Here is an 18,501-nt window from a genome sequence, read left to right as displayed (position 1 = left end):
GTCAACTATGGAAGGTTTTTATAAAGGATAGCCTTTTTTGTGGATGATCAGTCACTTCAATAAAAGCAGCTTTAGGTTGGCATAAAATTTCCTACTGCTCTTCCAAACTCTTCCCTGTAAGTTCAGATGTTTAGATGGGGAAAGGTCAGAACTCAGCACTGTCAAAATCACCAGCAAAACTACCTCTGTCTCCAATCAGTGGTGGGATTCAAATTTTTTTACTACTGGTTCTGTGGGCATGGCTTGGTGGGCGTGGCAGGAGAAGGATACTGTAAAATCTCCAACCAGAGGTTGTATTTGCTGTTTCTCTGAACTACTCAAAATTTCTGCTACTGGTTCTCCAGAACTGGTCAGAACCTGCTGAATACCTTCTCTGGCTCCAACTCTCCCATTCAAGACACCATGTGCTTTGAAAGAGCTATAAGCATATTTACTATGAATCAAGTGGTTAGTCCAGGAATTTCTGCAGAAGGCGGGGGGGGGAGCCTTACTGTAAAAAAAATAAATCCCCTTCTTCTTTTAAATGTGCTGGGTTTCAAGCTGCCACTTTAAAAATAATGAATACATCTCTTAGAATCTTCATTTCTCACAATAGAAGGAACACTAATAAATTTTCTTGCCTTTGCCATTTTTCCAGTTTGGCCACCTCAGGTGAGGAGGACATAATCATGGCAGAATTTTTGCAGTCCCTAATACAGTTTTAGAGAAATCCATCAATGTGATTATGTCCTCAAGAACTCCAAACCTTCATTTCATTGGATAACATAAGATAACATGCTCATACTAGATTACGATGGTGCATTCTTCCAAGTGTACACAAATTTAGCAACTGCTTTTTTAAGGGCCTCTTTCACCTCCCTATTTCGTAGGCTGTATATCAGGGGATTGCACAAAGGTGTCAGGACTGTGTAAAACAGAGACAACACTTTGTTACTGCTTTGCAGTCCATCTGTTTTAGGCAAAATGTAGACAACCATTAAGGTGCTATAGAAAATTGATACCACCATGAGGTGTGAGGAGCAAGTTGAAAAAGCCTTTTTCCTGCCACTGACAGATGACATTCTCATTATAGTGGAAATAATGAAGGTATAAGATGCCAAAGTCAAGAAAAAAGGTAGCAAGATATATATAGCAGAAATGAAAAAAGTTAGTACTTCAATAAAGTGAGTGTCACTGCATGCTAGCTTTAATATTGGATTCAATTCACAAAAGAAATGATTAATTTCACTGGGGCCACAGAACTTCAATTGATGTATCAGATATAAAACTATGCTCTTAACAAATAAACCATTGATCCATGATCCAATTATAAACTGGAGGCAAATTCTGCCATTCATAAGTATTGTGTAATGCAGCGGCTTACAAATCGCAACACACCTATCATATGACATTACCCCTAGTAGACAACATTCAGCAACTCCTAAAATACCAAAGAAGTAATATTGCATCATGCAACCAGTTACAGAAATGGATCTCTTCCTACCATACAAGAGATTAGCCAGCATCATTGGAAGGATGTCAGAACTGTAACAGATTTCCAGGTAAGAGAGATTACTCAGGAAGAAGTACATGGGGGTGTGAAGATGAGAATCATTAATAACAAGCAACATGATTAGTATATTCCCCACCATGGTAACAATGTAGATAACTAGGAAAAGACAGAAGAGAGGAACCTGCAGATTTCCAAGTTCAACAAATCCCAGCAGATGGAAAGCTGCAATATTTGTTTGGTTCTTTTGTTCTGTTTCTGCCATGCCTGCCAATATGATACAAAAATTATTTGAGTTATCAGAATTATTTATGCAGTTTATTATAAGCCACAATCACAACTATGAAGCAATTTTCCTTTTAAGAATTCCATATTTCCAAACAATTCCAATTAGGCTTGGAAAAGCTTATTTTGAAGATTTAAATAAAATTGTGTTGAAATATATATGGCAAGGTAAGAAAGCGAGAATAAAATTAAAACTTTTGTAAGATTCTAGAATAAGAGGAGGATTTGGTTTGCCTAATTGGGAGTTGTACTACCAAGCTACAAATTTGATGTGGGTTAAGGATTGGATAACATTAAGAAATGCTAGATTGTTGACACTAGAAGGACATGATCTGTTGCTGGGGTGGCATGCTTTTTTATGGTATAAAGCAGTGGTTCCCAACCTTTTTTTCACCCCGCACCCCTAAAGATATTTCACTCGAACCTCGCAACCTCTGAAATTTAGACTTTAGGAACTACTGAACGCGTTAAATATATGGTAGGATTGAATCTTTTCAGCTATGTATGTGACAGCCACTAAATAACGATACTTTAAAATGAAAACAAAGTTAATCCATTGCATAATAAATAAAAATGCCAACATATAGCCAATATCCTATTATTTACCTGGACTTTTCTCGCACCCCCTAGAATATTGTCACGCACCCCCAGGGGGTGGGAGCACCCCAGGTTGGGAACCCCTGGTATAAAGGAACTAAAACACAGGGGTACTTTAGAAGACATTATATACGGGAGTCTCTGTGGTTAAACTGGGAGAAGACTAAAAGGCAATGTTATTTGAAAATTCCAGTCTGGCTATTGACTATTGAAGCTTTTTCCTATCCTATAATATACAAAAAGGAACAAACGGTTAGATATGGTGAAATACTGAATGAAAAGGGTGAACTTAAATCTATGCAAAAATTAGAAGAACAAGGTATAAAGATGAATCGGTTTTCATATGCACAAATACATTCAAGGTATGATAAAGATTGTAAAACAGAAGGTTTCTATGATAAATTGACTGATTTAGATAAGATTTTTACAGGTACTGATGAAAAGGTGATTAAAAAATTGTATGGATATCTATTAGAAATTAAACTAGAAGAAGAACAAGTTAAAGAAACAATGATTGTTTGGGGGAAGAATTTTGGATGTGGGATTGGTCTAGAGAAATGGCAAAAATTGTGGTCTCAAAATTATAAAATGACATTGTCAACAGCATATAAAGAACATTTGTATAAGATGTTTTACAGGTGGCATTTTCCCCCAACAAGAATAGCAAGAATGTTCAAGAACAAATCTGAAAAATGTTGGAAATGTCATCAAGTACTTGGCTCATATTACCATATGTGGTGGACTTGTGCAGATGCCAAAAAAGATTGGACTAAAATCCACACATGGTTGGAAAAAATGACAAAAAAAGCATATAGACTTGAAACCAGAGATATTTTTATTGGGAATTTTACCTGAAATATATAGTAAAGACTTGAAATACCTGATTGTAAATGTATTAACAGCGGCTAGGATTGTATTTGCCAAAATCTGGAAAAATGAGAAAGAACCATCACAGGAGGAAATCATTAAGAAAATATTGGAATGTGCTGAAATGAGTAGATTGACATTTTGAAATCAGAGAACAAGATGATAAACAATTTTATAAAATTTGGGATCTATTCTATCAATGGTTAGACAATAAAATATAGTAATGAAATACGTAGATTTTTAGAACATAATGAATATAAAAATGTATTTTTTATTATATCTACAAAATGATTGTAGGATAGGTCTGAGATGATAATATGAACTGTCACAAAACAAATAAAATAAAATATGGATTATCTTCATGAATGAATAATAGTATAGTCAAATGATTGATTAATAATGATATTAATGTATTTAGGAATATTTGATTGACAATATGAGAATATATACAACGTAACTGTAATTGAAGACTACGAAGTGGAAGTACAAAACAATTTGTAAACCAACCAACACACTGAATGTATATATATGGAAGATGGCTTGATGTTTTTGTTTTGTTTGTCTATGTTTGTCTTAAAAAACAATAAAACTTTTAAAAAAAAAGAATTCCATAGTTACAAGCCACAACAGAACAACAGAGCCTGGGTGGGTATAGAACCGGTTCTATGTCTGCTGCTCTTCAGAGCTACTGGTTCTGCAGAGGTGGACAGAACCTGTAGAAACCCACCCCTGGATGGGGAGAATAGCTACATTTGCCCTAATCCTTCTGGAGGAAAGTTCCAAACTAATCCATTTGAGGAAAAATAAGATGCTGCTCTTTAAAAGAACATCCAGTCAGAAATTTTATCTAGAACTTTATAACATTATAATTCTTGGTTAATAATTTTTCATAGCAGTTCCTTGGTTGAGGCTGTAGTTCCAAGAATTTCTAGCCAAAGAAGTAATTTATGTGTTTATATCTCAACTATTGTCTCACTGACTCTTCTCTGTTTCAGTGACAGCTTTCTTTTATCAAAACAGAATAGTCAATGCTAGTTCAAATATTTTACAAAATGATTATAAAAATATAACTTTAAAAAAAATTAACAATGAACTTTGGGAAGACTCAAAGAAGTCTTAAATAAAGTTTCTTTTGTGGTAACAATGGTATTAAATGGACTGGATCATTCTGAGAGAAGCTCTACTCAGCCAGAATTACAAACAGGAAGATGTGTTCCCTGTCATGTGAAAGAAGAAAACTGAAGAAAATCTGTTGCATTAAAAGTTATTGTCTGGAAATATACCACACCTTTCTATGGATCTCCAAATAGATGTGGAAAAAATTGAATTACCTTTGCAGATGTCTGCTATTCAGTAAGAAGATATAAGAAAATAGGTTTTCCATACCAGGTTGTCTATGGAATCTTACCTTTAGGTTTGGCTCGGGACTAATGTAAATAAAAGAAGTAATTGAAGGAAACCCAATTAAACACTGCCTTAAAAAAATCATTGTCCTAACTTTACATTACTCTTATATCAAAGATCACAGTCCCTGCTGTGCAAATTAACTCAGTTTATCCTAGAGGAAAAAAGCAGGTCTCTAGATAGTGATGCATGAGGGAATCAAAAAACTTTCAAACATAGCTCCTTTGAAAACAATGCTCAGATGAAGAGTAGGAAAAATTCCAAAAATGCTCCTTAAGAATAGGAGAAAATAAAATAAGTCTGTTATGTTTATGATAGCCTTCCATGTATAATTTATGAAAACTTATGAAAACAAGGAAAGCAGGAACATTATTTCTAGTGCAAAGTTTCATTACTGAAACACATTAAAGAAAAATGTGCAAGGCACAAGGAGATATAGTTTCCCTCTTCGTTTGAAACCTATTGCTTTTGAATTGGAATCCAGAAGTGCTCGATCAAATCATTTCTGGCAATCTGTCACCCAGTGGTGGGATTCCAAAAATTTTACTACCGGTTCTGTGGGCATGGCTTGTTGGGTGCGTCAGGGGAAGAATACTGTGAAATCTCCAGTCAGAGATCATATTTGCCGGTTCTCCGAACTGCTCAAAATTTCCACTACCAGTTTTCCAGAACGGGTCAGAACCTGCTGAATACCACCTCTAGGTCACATTATATATTAATCAATCACATTATACTCTAGTTTTGGAGATCTGAATTTAGTAGGATTTTTGTTACAGGATATATTCCTTAATCAAAATAGAGAGCTAAAATATATAAATTCTTATTGATTTCTTTGGATGCAGAATATGAGTTTGAGCCTTAGAAGTAAGCATTGACTGAATCTGAAGGAAAAACTATTTTTATTAAGTAATACATAGCCTCAATTGTATCCAAATTACCTCTTGAAGAGAGGAAGATCCCTTTTTATTTTATTGATCAAGTTTCTATATCATCTACTTGTTTAATAATAATAGTATAGAAACAGATCTGGAAAGAACTAGATTTGGAGATTTTCTAGTCCAACCCACTGATTAAGGCAGGAGACTTGAATGGCTGTCTAGTCTATTCTTGAAAACCTTCAGCTATGGAACACCACAGCTACACGGGTCAAACTTTTCTATTGGTTCTTTCTGTCAGGAAATTTCTCCTTTGTTCTAGGTTGGATCTCTCTTAAATGATCTTCCACCTGTTAATTCTTGTCCTCCCTCAAGTGGTTTGGAGAAAAAATAGACCCCTTTAATCTATGACAGTGCCTAAAGTATTGGAAGACAGCTATCATGTAATCCCCTTATCCTTTTCTTTGATAGGCTAGACACACCTAATTTCCCTTAACAATTCATCATCTGCAGTTTAGCCTGCAGACCCCTCATCAACCTTGTTCTATTCTGCACACATTCTAGAATCTCAGCATCTTTTTAGTATCATGTTGACTATAATTGGACAGAGTATTCCAACTGTGGCCTTACTAGTGCAGTATAAAACAGTATTATCTCTTCTTGAGATCTTGATGTAATACCTCTGTTGATGTAGCCTAGGGCTTCATTGGCTGTTTTGGCAGATGCAGTACATTGGTAACTCATAGTTAAGTGGTGATCCACAAGAGAGGTGTCAAACTCAAGGCCCATAGGCCGGATCTGGCCCATGGGGTGATTAGATCTGGCCCACAGAGCCAGTGTGGAAATAGCAAAGGACCATCCGGCGGTGCTGCTGCTAGTGAAAATGGGGCACCGGGGGCATGTCCTGTTTTTGGCCAGGATGGCCTCCTATTACAGGCCAAAATGGAGCCTCCATGGGCCAGATCTGGCCCTCCAAGGCTCTGTTCAGGTCTCCAGAGGCTTCCCCCATCCCTCTGAGACTTTGTTTGGCTCTCTCCACAGACTGTGCCTGCTTTGCTAGCATCCCAGATTCCACTTATTCCTCCCCACCCCATTTCCCATGGCTTTACTGAACTTACTTTTCTAAGAGCTCCAGAAGAGGCTGAGCCACATGGCAGAGAAGCCAAAGTCTTTCATTCAGAAGCCCAGGAAGCTGTACGAACATGAGATGTAAGGAAAATAGCTTTCCCCATCTGAATAAAAGATCAGCTTCTCTGCCATGAGGGCCTACAGGCTTAGTTTGGGCCCAGTCTGGCCTCTCCTGCTTGCTGCTGAATGAGCTAGCTCATCACTGGCTAGTTCAAATGAGCAGCTTTAGGGATTGGGGCATGGCAGCCAATCAACAAGGGGCTTTCAGATCAGCCCAATGAGACAAAGGAAGGAAGCTCCTCATTGATTGGCTGCTACTGCTGCCTCAATCACTGAAGCTGTCCTGGAGCTGCTGTGGCCTTTTCTACTACCAGAGGTCTAGTGGCCCCATAGCCCCAAGCCAAAGTCTTTTACTCAGAAGCTGGCAAAAATGTTTTCCTTAGATTTCATATTCTTACACCTTCGCCATCATCTGAATAAAACACTTTGGCTTCTCTGCCAGTGGGTCAGCCTCTTTTGGAGCTCTGGGGATATTTAAACAGTAAGTAATCCATGGGGGGTGGGGATGAGTAAGTGGAATCCTGGACACTAGCAAAGCAGGCCCAGTCTGTGGAGACCCGGTGGGGCAGAATGGCGGGAAGGAATTGTGGGGATCCCAGGGGAGCATGAGTTATCTCAGTGGATTGGGGGATGCCTTGGATGGCATGTCCAGCACTAGGCCCCACATGCTCTTCCCCACTCTGAGATATCTCATGTGCATTTAATGACCTGCACATTCAATTAACAAATGCATTGGAGAAAGCAGGGAGTGATCACAATAATTTAACATGATTCAATCAAACAAATCATTCTGGTTATGACTGTAATTGGCAGCCTCTATTACATTCATAATTCGAGGATTACTTGTATAATCAGAGTGAGGGAGGGTCTCAGAGAATTCCTGCCTTAGCACTTGGCCGCCACAAGTACCCACCACATGAGTTCCGTGTCACGCTCACCTTGACCATGCCTACCATGGCCATGTCCCCTCCCAGCCATACCCACCCTGGCCCTCCATGGTCAAACACAACCTGATGCAGCCCTCAATTAAATTGAGTTTGACACCCCTAGCCTATAGCATGTCTTCTCACTGTTATGTATTTATGACAACCAATTTAAGGGGAGTGACTTAGTTAACACATCACCCCTTATTTGCTGTGTAGAACAGTACTATATACACACAAGTACTTGTTCTTATCCATTCCATACATAATGCCATTTTCTGTCAATGTTCTAAATTAATGTTTGTGTGACAAATAAATGCAACTTTTCTTGCTTTACACTACTGTAGATTTTCACTAGATATCTTCAAAATCATTTAGCAATTTCTAGATCCACACAGTTTCACCAGTTAAAAAGTATTGTTTTAATGGAGAAGTGTACAACCGGTGGCTTGCTTCTACTGGTCTCCATGATCTCTATCTACATTTGTGGACATACAACCACAATTGAGCCCAACATTTTTAAGTTTAAATGAAAAAAAATGTTAAGTGAATTTTTCCCCATTTTACAACTTTCCTTGCCACAGTTGTTAAATGAATCACAATACTTCTTAAATTAGTAACATGGTTCTTAAGTGAATCTAGCTCTCCCATTGACTTATCAGAAGTTTGCAAAAGCTGCTCATGTGTCTCTGGGATACTGCAACCGTCATAAATACAAGTCAGTTCTCAAGCATCTGAATTTTGATCACATGATCATCAGCATGCTGCAATGGTCATAAATGTGAAAAATGGTCATAAGTTACTTTTTTCAATCCCATTGTAACTGAATGGTCATTAAATGAATTGTTGTAAGCCAAGAACTACCTGTACTTCCTGTTGTATATAGACATTTACATACTTGAAATACCACGTTCCAATTGGACAATCACTACCGCCTAGCGATTGGTGGTTAACAACGGATTATGATTGGCCGCCTAAACGGCGGGAGGTTTGAAATGATGCCATTGGTTGCGAGCCACGAGCAGCCACTATAAAAGAGGCTGCGGCGGCTCGAGTTTAGCTGAAGTTACTGAGAGTTAAATAAAGAGCTGAACTCAACTCCGGTCTCGAGTCTACTTTGTTCTGGCAATAGAACACTGGCGACGAAGGTGGGATCCAAGAGACAAAGACCATAAGCACGTGGCAACGAAAGCCGAGAAATCAACGAGATGGCCGGCAAGAACGCGCCACCCGCACTGTTCAACCCAGCTGAAGAAGACTGGGAATCATATATTGACAGGTTCCTGATGTTCCTGGAAAGCAACGAACTACAAGGAATCACTGACCAGAGGAAGAGAGCCGTATTCCTGACGCATTGCGGACCGACCATTTTTAAAATGGCAAAAGCATTGGCGAAACCGCATGATGTCAAAGAGATGGCATGGCTGGACCTGAACCGGATACTGAGAGCCCATTACACGCCTGTTGTGTCCAACCTCATTCAAAGACAAGAATTTTATAAACGGGATCAACGAGAAGGTGAGAGTATTGGGGATTTCGTAGCAGCACTAAGGGACATAGGAGGAGCATGCGAATTCCTCAACATGGACGAAGCCATGAGAGATCGCATGGTCCTCGGATTAAGAGACACTACCCTGCAGAGCAAACTACTAAATCGACCCAACATCACTGTAATTGAAGCCATCGCTGAGGCAACTGCAGCTGAAGCAGCAAAAAAATCTGCGGTGAAAATGAAACAAATGAATATGGCCAACAGCCCAAGCCAGAGCAGAGAAAAGAAAGCGGAAGGTACCCAGAAACATACTACCGCAACCACCCACCATGAAGACATCGAGTCATCAACCGACTCTGAGGAAAAAGATGAAGAGGTACATAAGCTCCAGTCAGAACGGAACTGGCGAGAAAGAAGGGGAAGGAAACCTGAATTTCAGTGTGCCAGATGCGGAGGGAATCACCCGCGTTCTGGGTGCTGTTTTTTGGACACCATCTGCAGACACTGCGAAAAACGGGGGCACATTGCAAGGGTCTGCCGAAACAAAAAGAGCTATAGTCCAAAAACATGAGGCAGCACCCCCCCCCCAGAACTAAGGAGAAGCAAACCGGAAGTCATTGGAACCAGGAAAATAGAAGTCAGAGGCTCGACGAGAAGGAAGAAACACACCAGACTATTATCATTGGGAATGCCAGAGCAACTGATGCTAAGAAGGTTCGAATAAACGTCAAAATAGAGGGAGAGCCATACGAAATGGAAGTGGACTCCGGCTCATATCTGTCAATGGTATCATGGAACACAATAAAAAGCTTGATACCAGACATATGATGAAAAGAACTCGAAGAGCAAAGCCTGACATTAAAAGACCACCAAGGAAACAGGATTCCAGTAGTTGGATTGGGACATTTCAAGGTAAAATTCAAGAAACACACTGAAATTGCACTAATGCACTAATGGCCCGACTCCTGAACTGGGTGGGGAGGGGCTGGCCGGAAAATGACAAAAACGAGACTTTTAAACCATTTAAAACCCAGCAAACTGAGTTGTTGATTGAAAAGGGATGCATATTGTGGGGGGATAGGGTTGTTGTTCCAAGAAAATTACAAGAAGACGTGCTGAACATGTTACATGAGGGACACCCGGGCATGGTAAAAATGAAGTCCCTGGCCAGAAGCTACATCTGGTGGCCAGGAATAGACAAAGACATTGAAACCTGGGTCAGAACATGTAATAAATGTCAGTCGTCCAGACCTACCCCCCCTTTAGCACCGGTCCTTGACTGGGAGACACCCAGAGGCCCCTGGTCAAGGATCCACATAGACTTCGCCAGACCCACAAAGGGATATACATTTTTAATCATCGTCGATGCCTACTCGAACTGGTTGGAGGTCAGCATCATGAGTTCAACAATGACTGAAGCCGTCACTAAACAACTAAAGAAACTCTTCACCACTCATGGATTTCCAGACATGTTAGTCTCGGACAATGGCCCACAGTTCACAGCTCTGGCTTTTGAACAATTCCTCGCAGAACAAGGCAGACGACATGCCCTGACAGCGCCAGCTCATCCAGCGGTGAACGGATGGGTGGAACGCATGGTTCGTTACACAAAAGAAACATTAGAAAAACTTGAAGGGGGCGACATGCAAGACAAAATAAATACAATGCTCACAATTCAACATATAACACCGTGCACATCAACAAACAAGAGCCCAGCTGAACTTTTAATGGGCAGAAAATTGCGCACATATTTGGACAGACTACACCCCACCTACAACCCCAAGAAGCCACCAGACTCCCCCAGTAAGTACCGCACATTTATACCAGGCGACCTGGTATACGCGAAAAATCTTACTGGAGACCCTTTGTGGTTACCGGCCACGATAACACAAATAACAGGCCCCCAATCGTACCGATTAGAAACGACGGACGGCAGAACCTGGAAAAGACACATAGACCAACTACGATCCTGATACCTTGAACGCAACACCGACACACCCTGAAACATAGAGCAAATTTATACAAAACAGCCAATAAGTAATAATAAAACCAGAGGGGGAGGGAACCTTTAAATAATAAGGAAAAGGAAGACCCTCTTTTAACACAATTAAAAACAGGCCACCGACCAGCAACAGAAAGCCCAAGAACAAATAAAAACTACTTACCAATAGACGAGTTCGGAAGAAGAGAGCTGGAGGAGAACCAACGAAGAAGCAGCCGAGCCGACTCTACCTGCCTGAGCATGCCGGAAGGGAGCGACAACTCATACCCAACCAACCTAACAAAGCACGGCGAGAGCGGCAGGACTGGCTCACCCTTCCAGAAGGTTCCAGGGAGAAGGATGGGAGAAACATCGATCCCATCCGAACCAAGTGAAGTCACCACAGAGACTGAGCTGTGCAGGTCAAGTAGGACCAACAAAAGCCCCGCCTATTTGCATGACTACGTCACGTAAGGTTGGACCATATCAAGAGGGGAGGGGTGTTGTATATAGACATTTTCATACTTGAAATACCATGTTCCGATTGGACAATCACTACCGCCTAGAGATTGGTAGTTAACAACGGGTTATGATTGGCTGCCTAAATGGCGGGAGGTTTGAAATGATGCCATTGGTTGCGAGCCGCGAGCAGCCGCTATGAAAGAGGCTGCCGCGGCTCGAGTTTAGTTGAAGTTACTGAGAGTTAAATAAAGAGCTGAACTCAACTCCGGTCTTGAGTCTACTTTGTTCTGGCAATAGAACACTTCCAAAAGCCATGCTGGTTTGAACTTTCAGCAGTTGTAATCCCCAAATAGCTGGAGACATCAGTTTGGAGATCAGCATTGATAATCGGACAAGAAATACAGGAGTAGGTTGACTGAGTAATAGCAAAAACAAAAATTTGAAGATTGGCTTCTTTCATTTATTCAGGAATATTGAAGGCAAAATATGAATAAACAATTGGGTTGCCAGTAAATATTTTATCATTATTTCTAATATATTATGGTTAATACAGTATAACTGTGATTATGCACCTTCGTATCTGTCACAGAGTGATAGATATATAATTGCACAGAACATATATGTTATTTATTTATCAAATGTATTTGGCTGCCCATCTTATAATCTATGATGTAGGTAACATATTAAGTTTAAAAACAATAAACATGTAAACCATAATTCAAAATTAAAAAAACAACAGAAAGCACAAAAGAGGATGAATCAGACCAAACAGCGTTTAATATTTTCAAGTGAAAAGCACTTAATATTTCTAACTAAAAAAATTCTTAACTCTGGAGGGTTTTTATGAAACAGAGTCTCTGCTACTCGTGATCAGTCACTCCGATAGAAGTAACTTTGGGACTGGCATGAAATTTCCTATTACTTCTTTCTTTCTTCTCTGTATATTTACCTGGTGAAAGGTTATAACTCAACAACAATTATATCTCTGCCTCCACCCTCCCATTCAAGACATCATGCGCTTTAATGCTTTTGTGAATACATTTCTTAAAATGAAATCTAATTAAACATTGTTTCTAAAAAAAGACAACACCCTAAGTTTGCATTTATCTTATACTGAAGGCTACAGCCCCTAGTGTGCAAATTAACTTGGTTTATCTAGAGGATAAACAGGTCTCTAGATGAAGGAATCTATGCATGTGGGAATAAAAAATGTGCATATATCCTTTGAATATATTATTACTATAGTTGAAAATTATCAGGGGGGGAAGCAGTAGATCTATAGTTAGCAAAGTGCATTTTATCTTCTTTTTGTGTATAAAATATTTACTTTACATATTTCTATATAATATATTGGCTACTGAATACTCTGATATTGTCAGAAACTCTATCGTGCTTCCTCATTCAGTTTTAATTTTTGCTTCTGTTTCTGACTTTATTGTTCATGTTTTCTCCTATTTCATCTTTTTTCCAAAATGGAAAAGACTTTGCTACAATGCAATATAAATAAGTCAGGTTTCCTATCACTGTATTATTTATTCAATAAAGCTTATTTTTAATTTCTCTTTACATAACATCAGCTATCAAATAAAAAAGCACAGTATGAGATATGCATTAAGCAACAAAACTATTAAATTACAATATCATAAAAAATAAATATAAATATTATAAATTCTTTGGAAAAGTGCCCAGATAACAGTGTCCCCAAAAGCATATAGCCTTGAAAAAAATGCAAGTGAATTTTCATGAATTATTTTTTTAATTCACAGCCTTGGGGAAAAGGCTGAAAACAAACTAGGCAAATTTGCTCCTTGCTGTGATATTGTAGTACTGGCTTCTACTTCTAGAATCTAGCCCAATAAACTCTGGTAGTTTATTTAAATAGCACTCTAAATAGCAGCTAGCTATCCTATCAGCATATAGTTGGAGTTGACTGATATCAGAACTAAGTCAGGATGGGTTTCTTTAAGGTTTGGATGGGGAACCATTTGGAGGAAGGACCGGAAGACCTCCAAGGCCCCTTCCAACTCTATTATTCTGGATTGTATAGGTTTTTGCAAAGATGGGAGAATTAAAATAAAAATCCCAGAAGAAGGAAATAACAAACCAGTTCCATTACACTGCTAAGTACAGACACAATAATCACCTTATTGAAATGGGTGGTGTATAAATGTATTTTTTTTAAAAAAAAAACAAATAAATAAAATAATCATGACTCAAATCATTTAAAGAAGTCTTTATTTTTGGTGCGTTCCAAAAATCAGAAGTAAAACACATTTCCATCTTTTTCTCTCTCTCCTTGATTGATTGTTCCAGTAGAAAGAAGCGTAAAAAAGCAATATATGTGAATTGCGATTGTCAAGGATCAAGGATTTGAATCCAACAAAGTCTGCAGACTAAATGACAATTATCTACTGCCAGCATCACCCCAATGCCTTTTCAGCTTTCTTGAAATATTAAAAAATGTATAATCTCATCCTCTTCCTAACACATAAAGTGTTTCTATTCTGTATAAATTTATCTGTGGAAGGATTGAATAATCCCTTCCTGCCTATCTCTGTCTTTTACTTAACACAAAATATGTTCTAAGAATCTGAAGCTCCATCATAATAAGAAGCAAACATCTGATGAAAAAGAAGGAGTTTTCGATTTGGGAAGACTTCCGGTGACAGGACAGGGACGTCCAGAGGTGGAGAAGCCCAGCTGTGGCTTTCGAACACCTCTTCTCGCGTTTGGAGTGATCCTTAATGGATACATGAAACCCGTAGAGCTTCGTGTCAGCATAGAGGACCCCAGGTTGCTGTTTGGGGGAAGGCAACCCCCCAGCAACCTAGGAAGAGCCTCTGAGACCAGCGCAAATGAGCCAGCCACCAGCAAATGGTGGCTCCAAAGTCCGGCCTGTCACTGAACTGATGAAGCGAAAAGTGACAGCCTGAAAGATCCGAGCAGAAAAGGGCGGAAGGACTATAAAAGTCGTGACAGAGATCGGTGTCTGATCCTCCCTGTTTTAATGTGAGTAACAGTTGTCGGAAGCTGGAGATAAGCGGCTAGAAAAGCGGTCTGAAAAGTGAAAGGGGGGACAAAAGCAGGCGGAGAGGCTCGTTACTTAAAGTGAAAGTGTGGATTGGAGCGTTCGGAAGGAGATTGCCGGGGAGAGAAGAAGGCTGCGGGGAATTCAAGAGGCTTGTGAGTGGGCTGCCATCTGAGACCAGTTCCTGAGAAGACCAGAAGATTAGAAAAGGATTATAGCTGCGAAGGAGGGAAGAGCGGGGTGCAGAGAGTGGGATAGAGATCCGTTGACTCTTATGTGAAAGGTCTTCTGCCTGTTAGCAACATTGCTTACAAAACTGATTTCTAACGTGACTGATTTGGAGCGGACACTCTAAGTGACAGTGGACTGATAATTGCTCACAGAAGGGAAGAAGAGGGAAGAAGAAGAAGGAAAGGGACAGACGGAAGCCTGGTAAATAAAGACTGATCGCGGAGCGCTGACAGCAATTAGTCAGCACTTCCTCCCTTTGCTCCTCTGGCACGCCCAGGAAGAAAGACTATAAGGCAGAAACGCCAGCCTCAACTCAGACTTGTCTTCCTTTGGTACCAATTCCACAGACACGTGTCTAGCAACCCCTCGAAATCTAAAATACTCTTTTCCTTCCGCACCCTCTCTTTCTCCCTTTCTCTCTTAGTCTTTCCTTTCTCTCTACAATATTTATAAATTTAGGTATAAAGGTAAATTGCTTTTTATAGATATAAGTATTAACTGATTAGAGTGTCTTGAATATATAATAATTCTAAGGACTGTTAAATATGGTTGACTTAGATTAACTGGAACTCTCAACATCAATACACAATATAGGATAAAGGTATATATAGAGTGAGAAATCTTAGAGTTGTTTGTAAGCTTTAAACAAGTTTGATTTGACATGGTATTGATTTATTAGTTGTAAAATGTAATTAACTTTGGTATATAAACTTATTATAGAGAATAATATATAGTATTTGATAACATTTTACAATATTGGAATTTAAATCACCCAAACGACAAATTGGGCCAAAGAAAGAGATCTAAAACAACGTGGTGGTGTAATTTTAGTAAACAGACCTGTAATCACATTCAAGGGGCTATAACACCGAATGGTGATTTGGGACAATATACTTAACATAGTCCAATTGCAAAAACAAATCTTATTAGAGATGACTTCCACAACAACCATGGCCCTGAAAACGGGAGGGAAGAACACCCAGACCTTGATGACAACTTTGGCATCAGCCTTCCCAACAACACAGAAAACTATAGAAGAGACCCTGACAGGAGAAAAACAACCGACCGTTACCAATGCTAATTTACAAGCAACATTATTATCCCTGCAAGAATCAATGTCCAGAATGCAGGAGATTATGATCAAGAACCACAATGAGACTAGAGCCGATATTAGCGAACTGAAGGAAGAAATGGGTAAACTAAAAGCGGAGATGAGAGCAGACATACAGAAAGTTGAAGAAAAGGTTGGGACAATGCAATTGGCCATGGAAAGAACTGAAATAAAAATAAAAGAAATAGAGAAGAGGACGGAACGAGCGGAGAAGAACCTAGAAAGGACTGAGGAAGACTTTAAAAACGTAAACAGAGAAATGGAAGATTCCTTGGTCCAACTAGAGATGGACAGAGCAGCGGCATACCCAAGGTTCCAGAGGAGGAATCCAAAAATGAAGAACTAGAGCAACTAATGGCAGGTTTGCTGGCTGATCTTGTAGAAAAAGAGAAGGATGACTTACTCAAAGAATTCGACGAAGTCTATAGGGTGAATACCAATTATGCAAGGCGTCACAACTACCCAAGGGAGATACATATCCGTTTTTCAAGAAGATGCGTGAGAGACCTAATACTGAGAATGGCCAGAGATGAGAGAATATTATATAAGGGCAAAGAGATCATTGTTCTTGGGGGGGGGGGGGTTGTGGGTATTTGGGGGGGGGGGGGTTGGGGGGGGGGGTTTTTTTTGGTAACAGTTCTTAAGCAAATTCCAAGAAAAGTGAGGGCCATAAGGCAAGAATATAAATTTTTAGCCAATTATTTAAATAAAAAAGAAATTTCATTCAAATGGCTAATCCCAGAAGGGATGTTAATATCGTGGAAGGGAAGAAAAATTAAAATTGATTCAATAGAACAAGCACAAGACTTCCTAGAACAGCTAACAACCACGGAGGACCAACATGCTAGGGAGGAAACTCAAAGGAACATGCAGGAAGATCGTAACCGCCATAGGAACAAAGAAGAAAGACCCGTCCAAATCCAAGGGAAAGACAACTCACAACAGGAAAGAGAAGAAACAACCCTATATCAACCACAAGAAGAGAGCCGTATAGTTACAAGACAAAAAGCGAAGCAGACTTAGGTAAATGGAGGAAGGAAGGAAAATTCTTTCCATCAATATAAATGGTTTAAATTCAAGACCCAAAAGGAAAAGGATTCTAACCAAACTAATAAAACAAAATGTTGATATAATTTGCATACAAGAAACACACATTAGGAAAAATGACGAGAAATTTTTAGATTGTCCGAAACTGGGAAAATTATTCACAGCACCAGCAGATAAGCACAAAAAGAAAGGTATTGCAATATATGTGAGAGATGACTTAAAAGCGGAGTTAATTTGGGCGGACCCTGAAGGAAGAACTCTGGTGGTACAAATTTCAATTAATTGTATTACATTTTTACTGGTAGTAATCTATGCCCCAAATGATGATCAAGGTAAATTTTTCAAACATCTCCACCAAAAAATAATAGGCTTCGAAAAAGGCAATATTTGTTTGATTGGCGATTTTAACTCTATTGCTGACTATCGGAAAGATCACAGTAACACGAGTAAGAATAAAAAAGGAAAAAGAGAATTTTCGAAGCCATGTAAGGATATGATGAATGAACTGAATCTGGTAGATATCTGGAGAAAACTAAACCCCAAAAAAGAACAGTTTACTTATTATTCTAACCCACATAAAATCTGGACAAGAATAGATATGGCTTGGATAAACGGTGAACTAGTAAACGAAGTCAAAGATAGCGAAATCTTACCAAATGACTGGGCTGACCACAACCCAATTCAAATAACTTGGAGAGGTAGAAGAAAACCAAAGAAAAGATGGACACTTAACACCCACTTAATAAAAGAAGAAGAATACACTAACAAATTGAAAGAAGAACTCAACTTTTTTTTAAAGGAAAACAATAATGAGTTAACTTCGAAACAAAATATATGGGACACAATGAAGGCAATTATAAGAGGAACAACAATTTCTTACAATGCTATGAGAAATAAAAGAAAGTATGCCCAACAAAGTAACCTACAACAAGAAATTAAAGATTTAGAAACCCAACTACAAAAGAACCCCAAAAACCAAAAAATACAAAATCAGTTAATGACAATTAAACACAAACTGAATTTACTGGAACAAGGAAAATTGGAGATAAGTCTGAAAATGACTAAACAAATCTATTTTGAGCATGCAAACAAGCCAGGGAGATGGTTAGCCCACAAACTCAAAAAAATGAAGGAAAAAAAACTGATACACCAAATAATGGATGAGAGGGGCAACTTGCAAGATGAGATAGAGAAGAAAAAAGAGATCACCCATAAATACTTCAGGAAATTATATAAAAAGGAAGAAGTTAGTGAGGATAAAATAAGGAAATACCTAGAGGAAGCGAACGATAAAGCAATTGGAGAGGAAGAGATAGAACTATTAAACAAAAATATTACATGGTCCAAATTGAAGTCAGCAATAGAGAAGCAAAGCAACAACAAATCGCCAGGACCAGATGGGATACCTGTAGAACTTTATAAAACAATCATAGAACAAATTGGACCACTGATGTTGGAAGTATTTAATGAGGTACTCTTAGCAGCTAGGATGCCGGACTCGTGGAGGGGAGCCTTAATTTC

The 18,501-nt window shown here is 39.0% G+C and overlaps 1 protein-coding gene across 1 annotated transcript; it reads right to left on the bottom strand.

The window, feature by feature from the left end:
- Positions 1–778: 778 nt before the first annotated feature.
- Positions 779–1,754, bottom strand: LOC113424405 (olfactory receptor 10A7-like). The gene is given in 2 exon segments (XM_026686078.2): positions 779–808; positions 810–1,754. Coding segments are annotated over 2 exon segments (975 nt in total).
- Positions 1,755–18,501: the final 16,747 nt, after the last annotated feature.

Source organism: Notechis scutatus, chromosome Z, assembly GCF_049901735.1.
Source record: "Notechis scutatus isolate UNSWTSFEM ecotype Mainland chromosome Z, rNotScu1.2, whole genome shotgun sequence".
In the NCBI taxonomy this organism is placed as follows: Eukaryota; Metazoa; Chordata; class Lepidosauria; order Squamata; family Elapidae; genus Notechis; species Notechis scutatus.
Note: the sequence above shows the minus strand (reverse complement) of the source record. Positions and strands in the feature narration are given on the sequence as shown.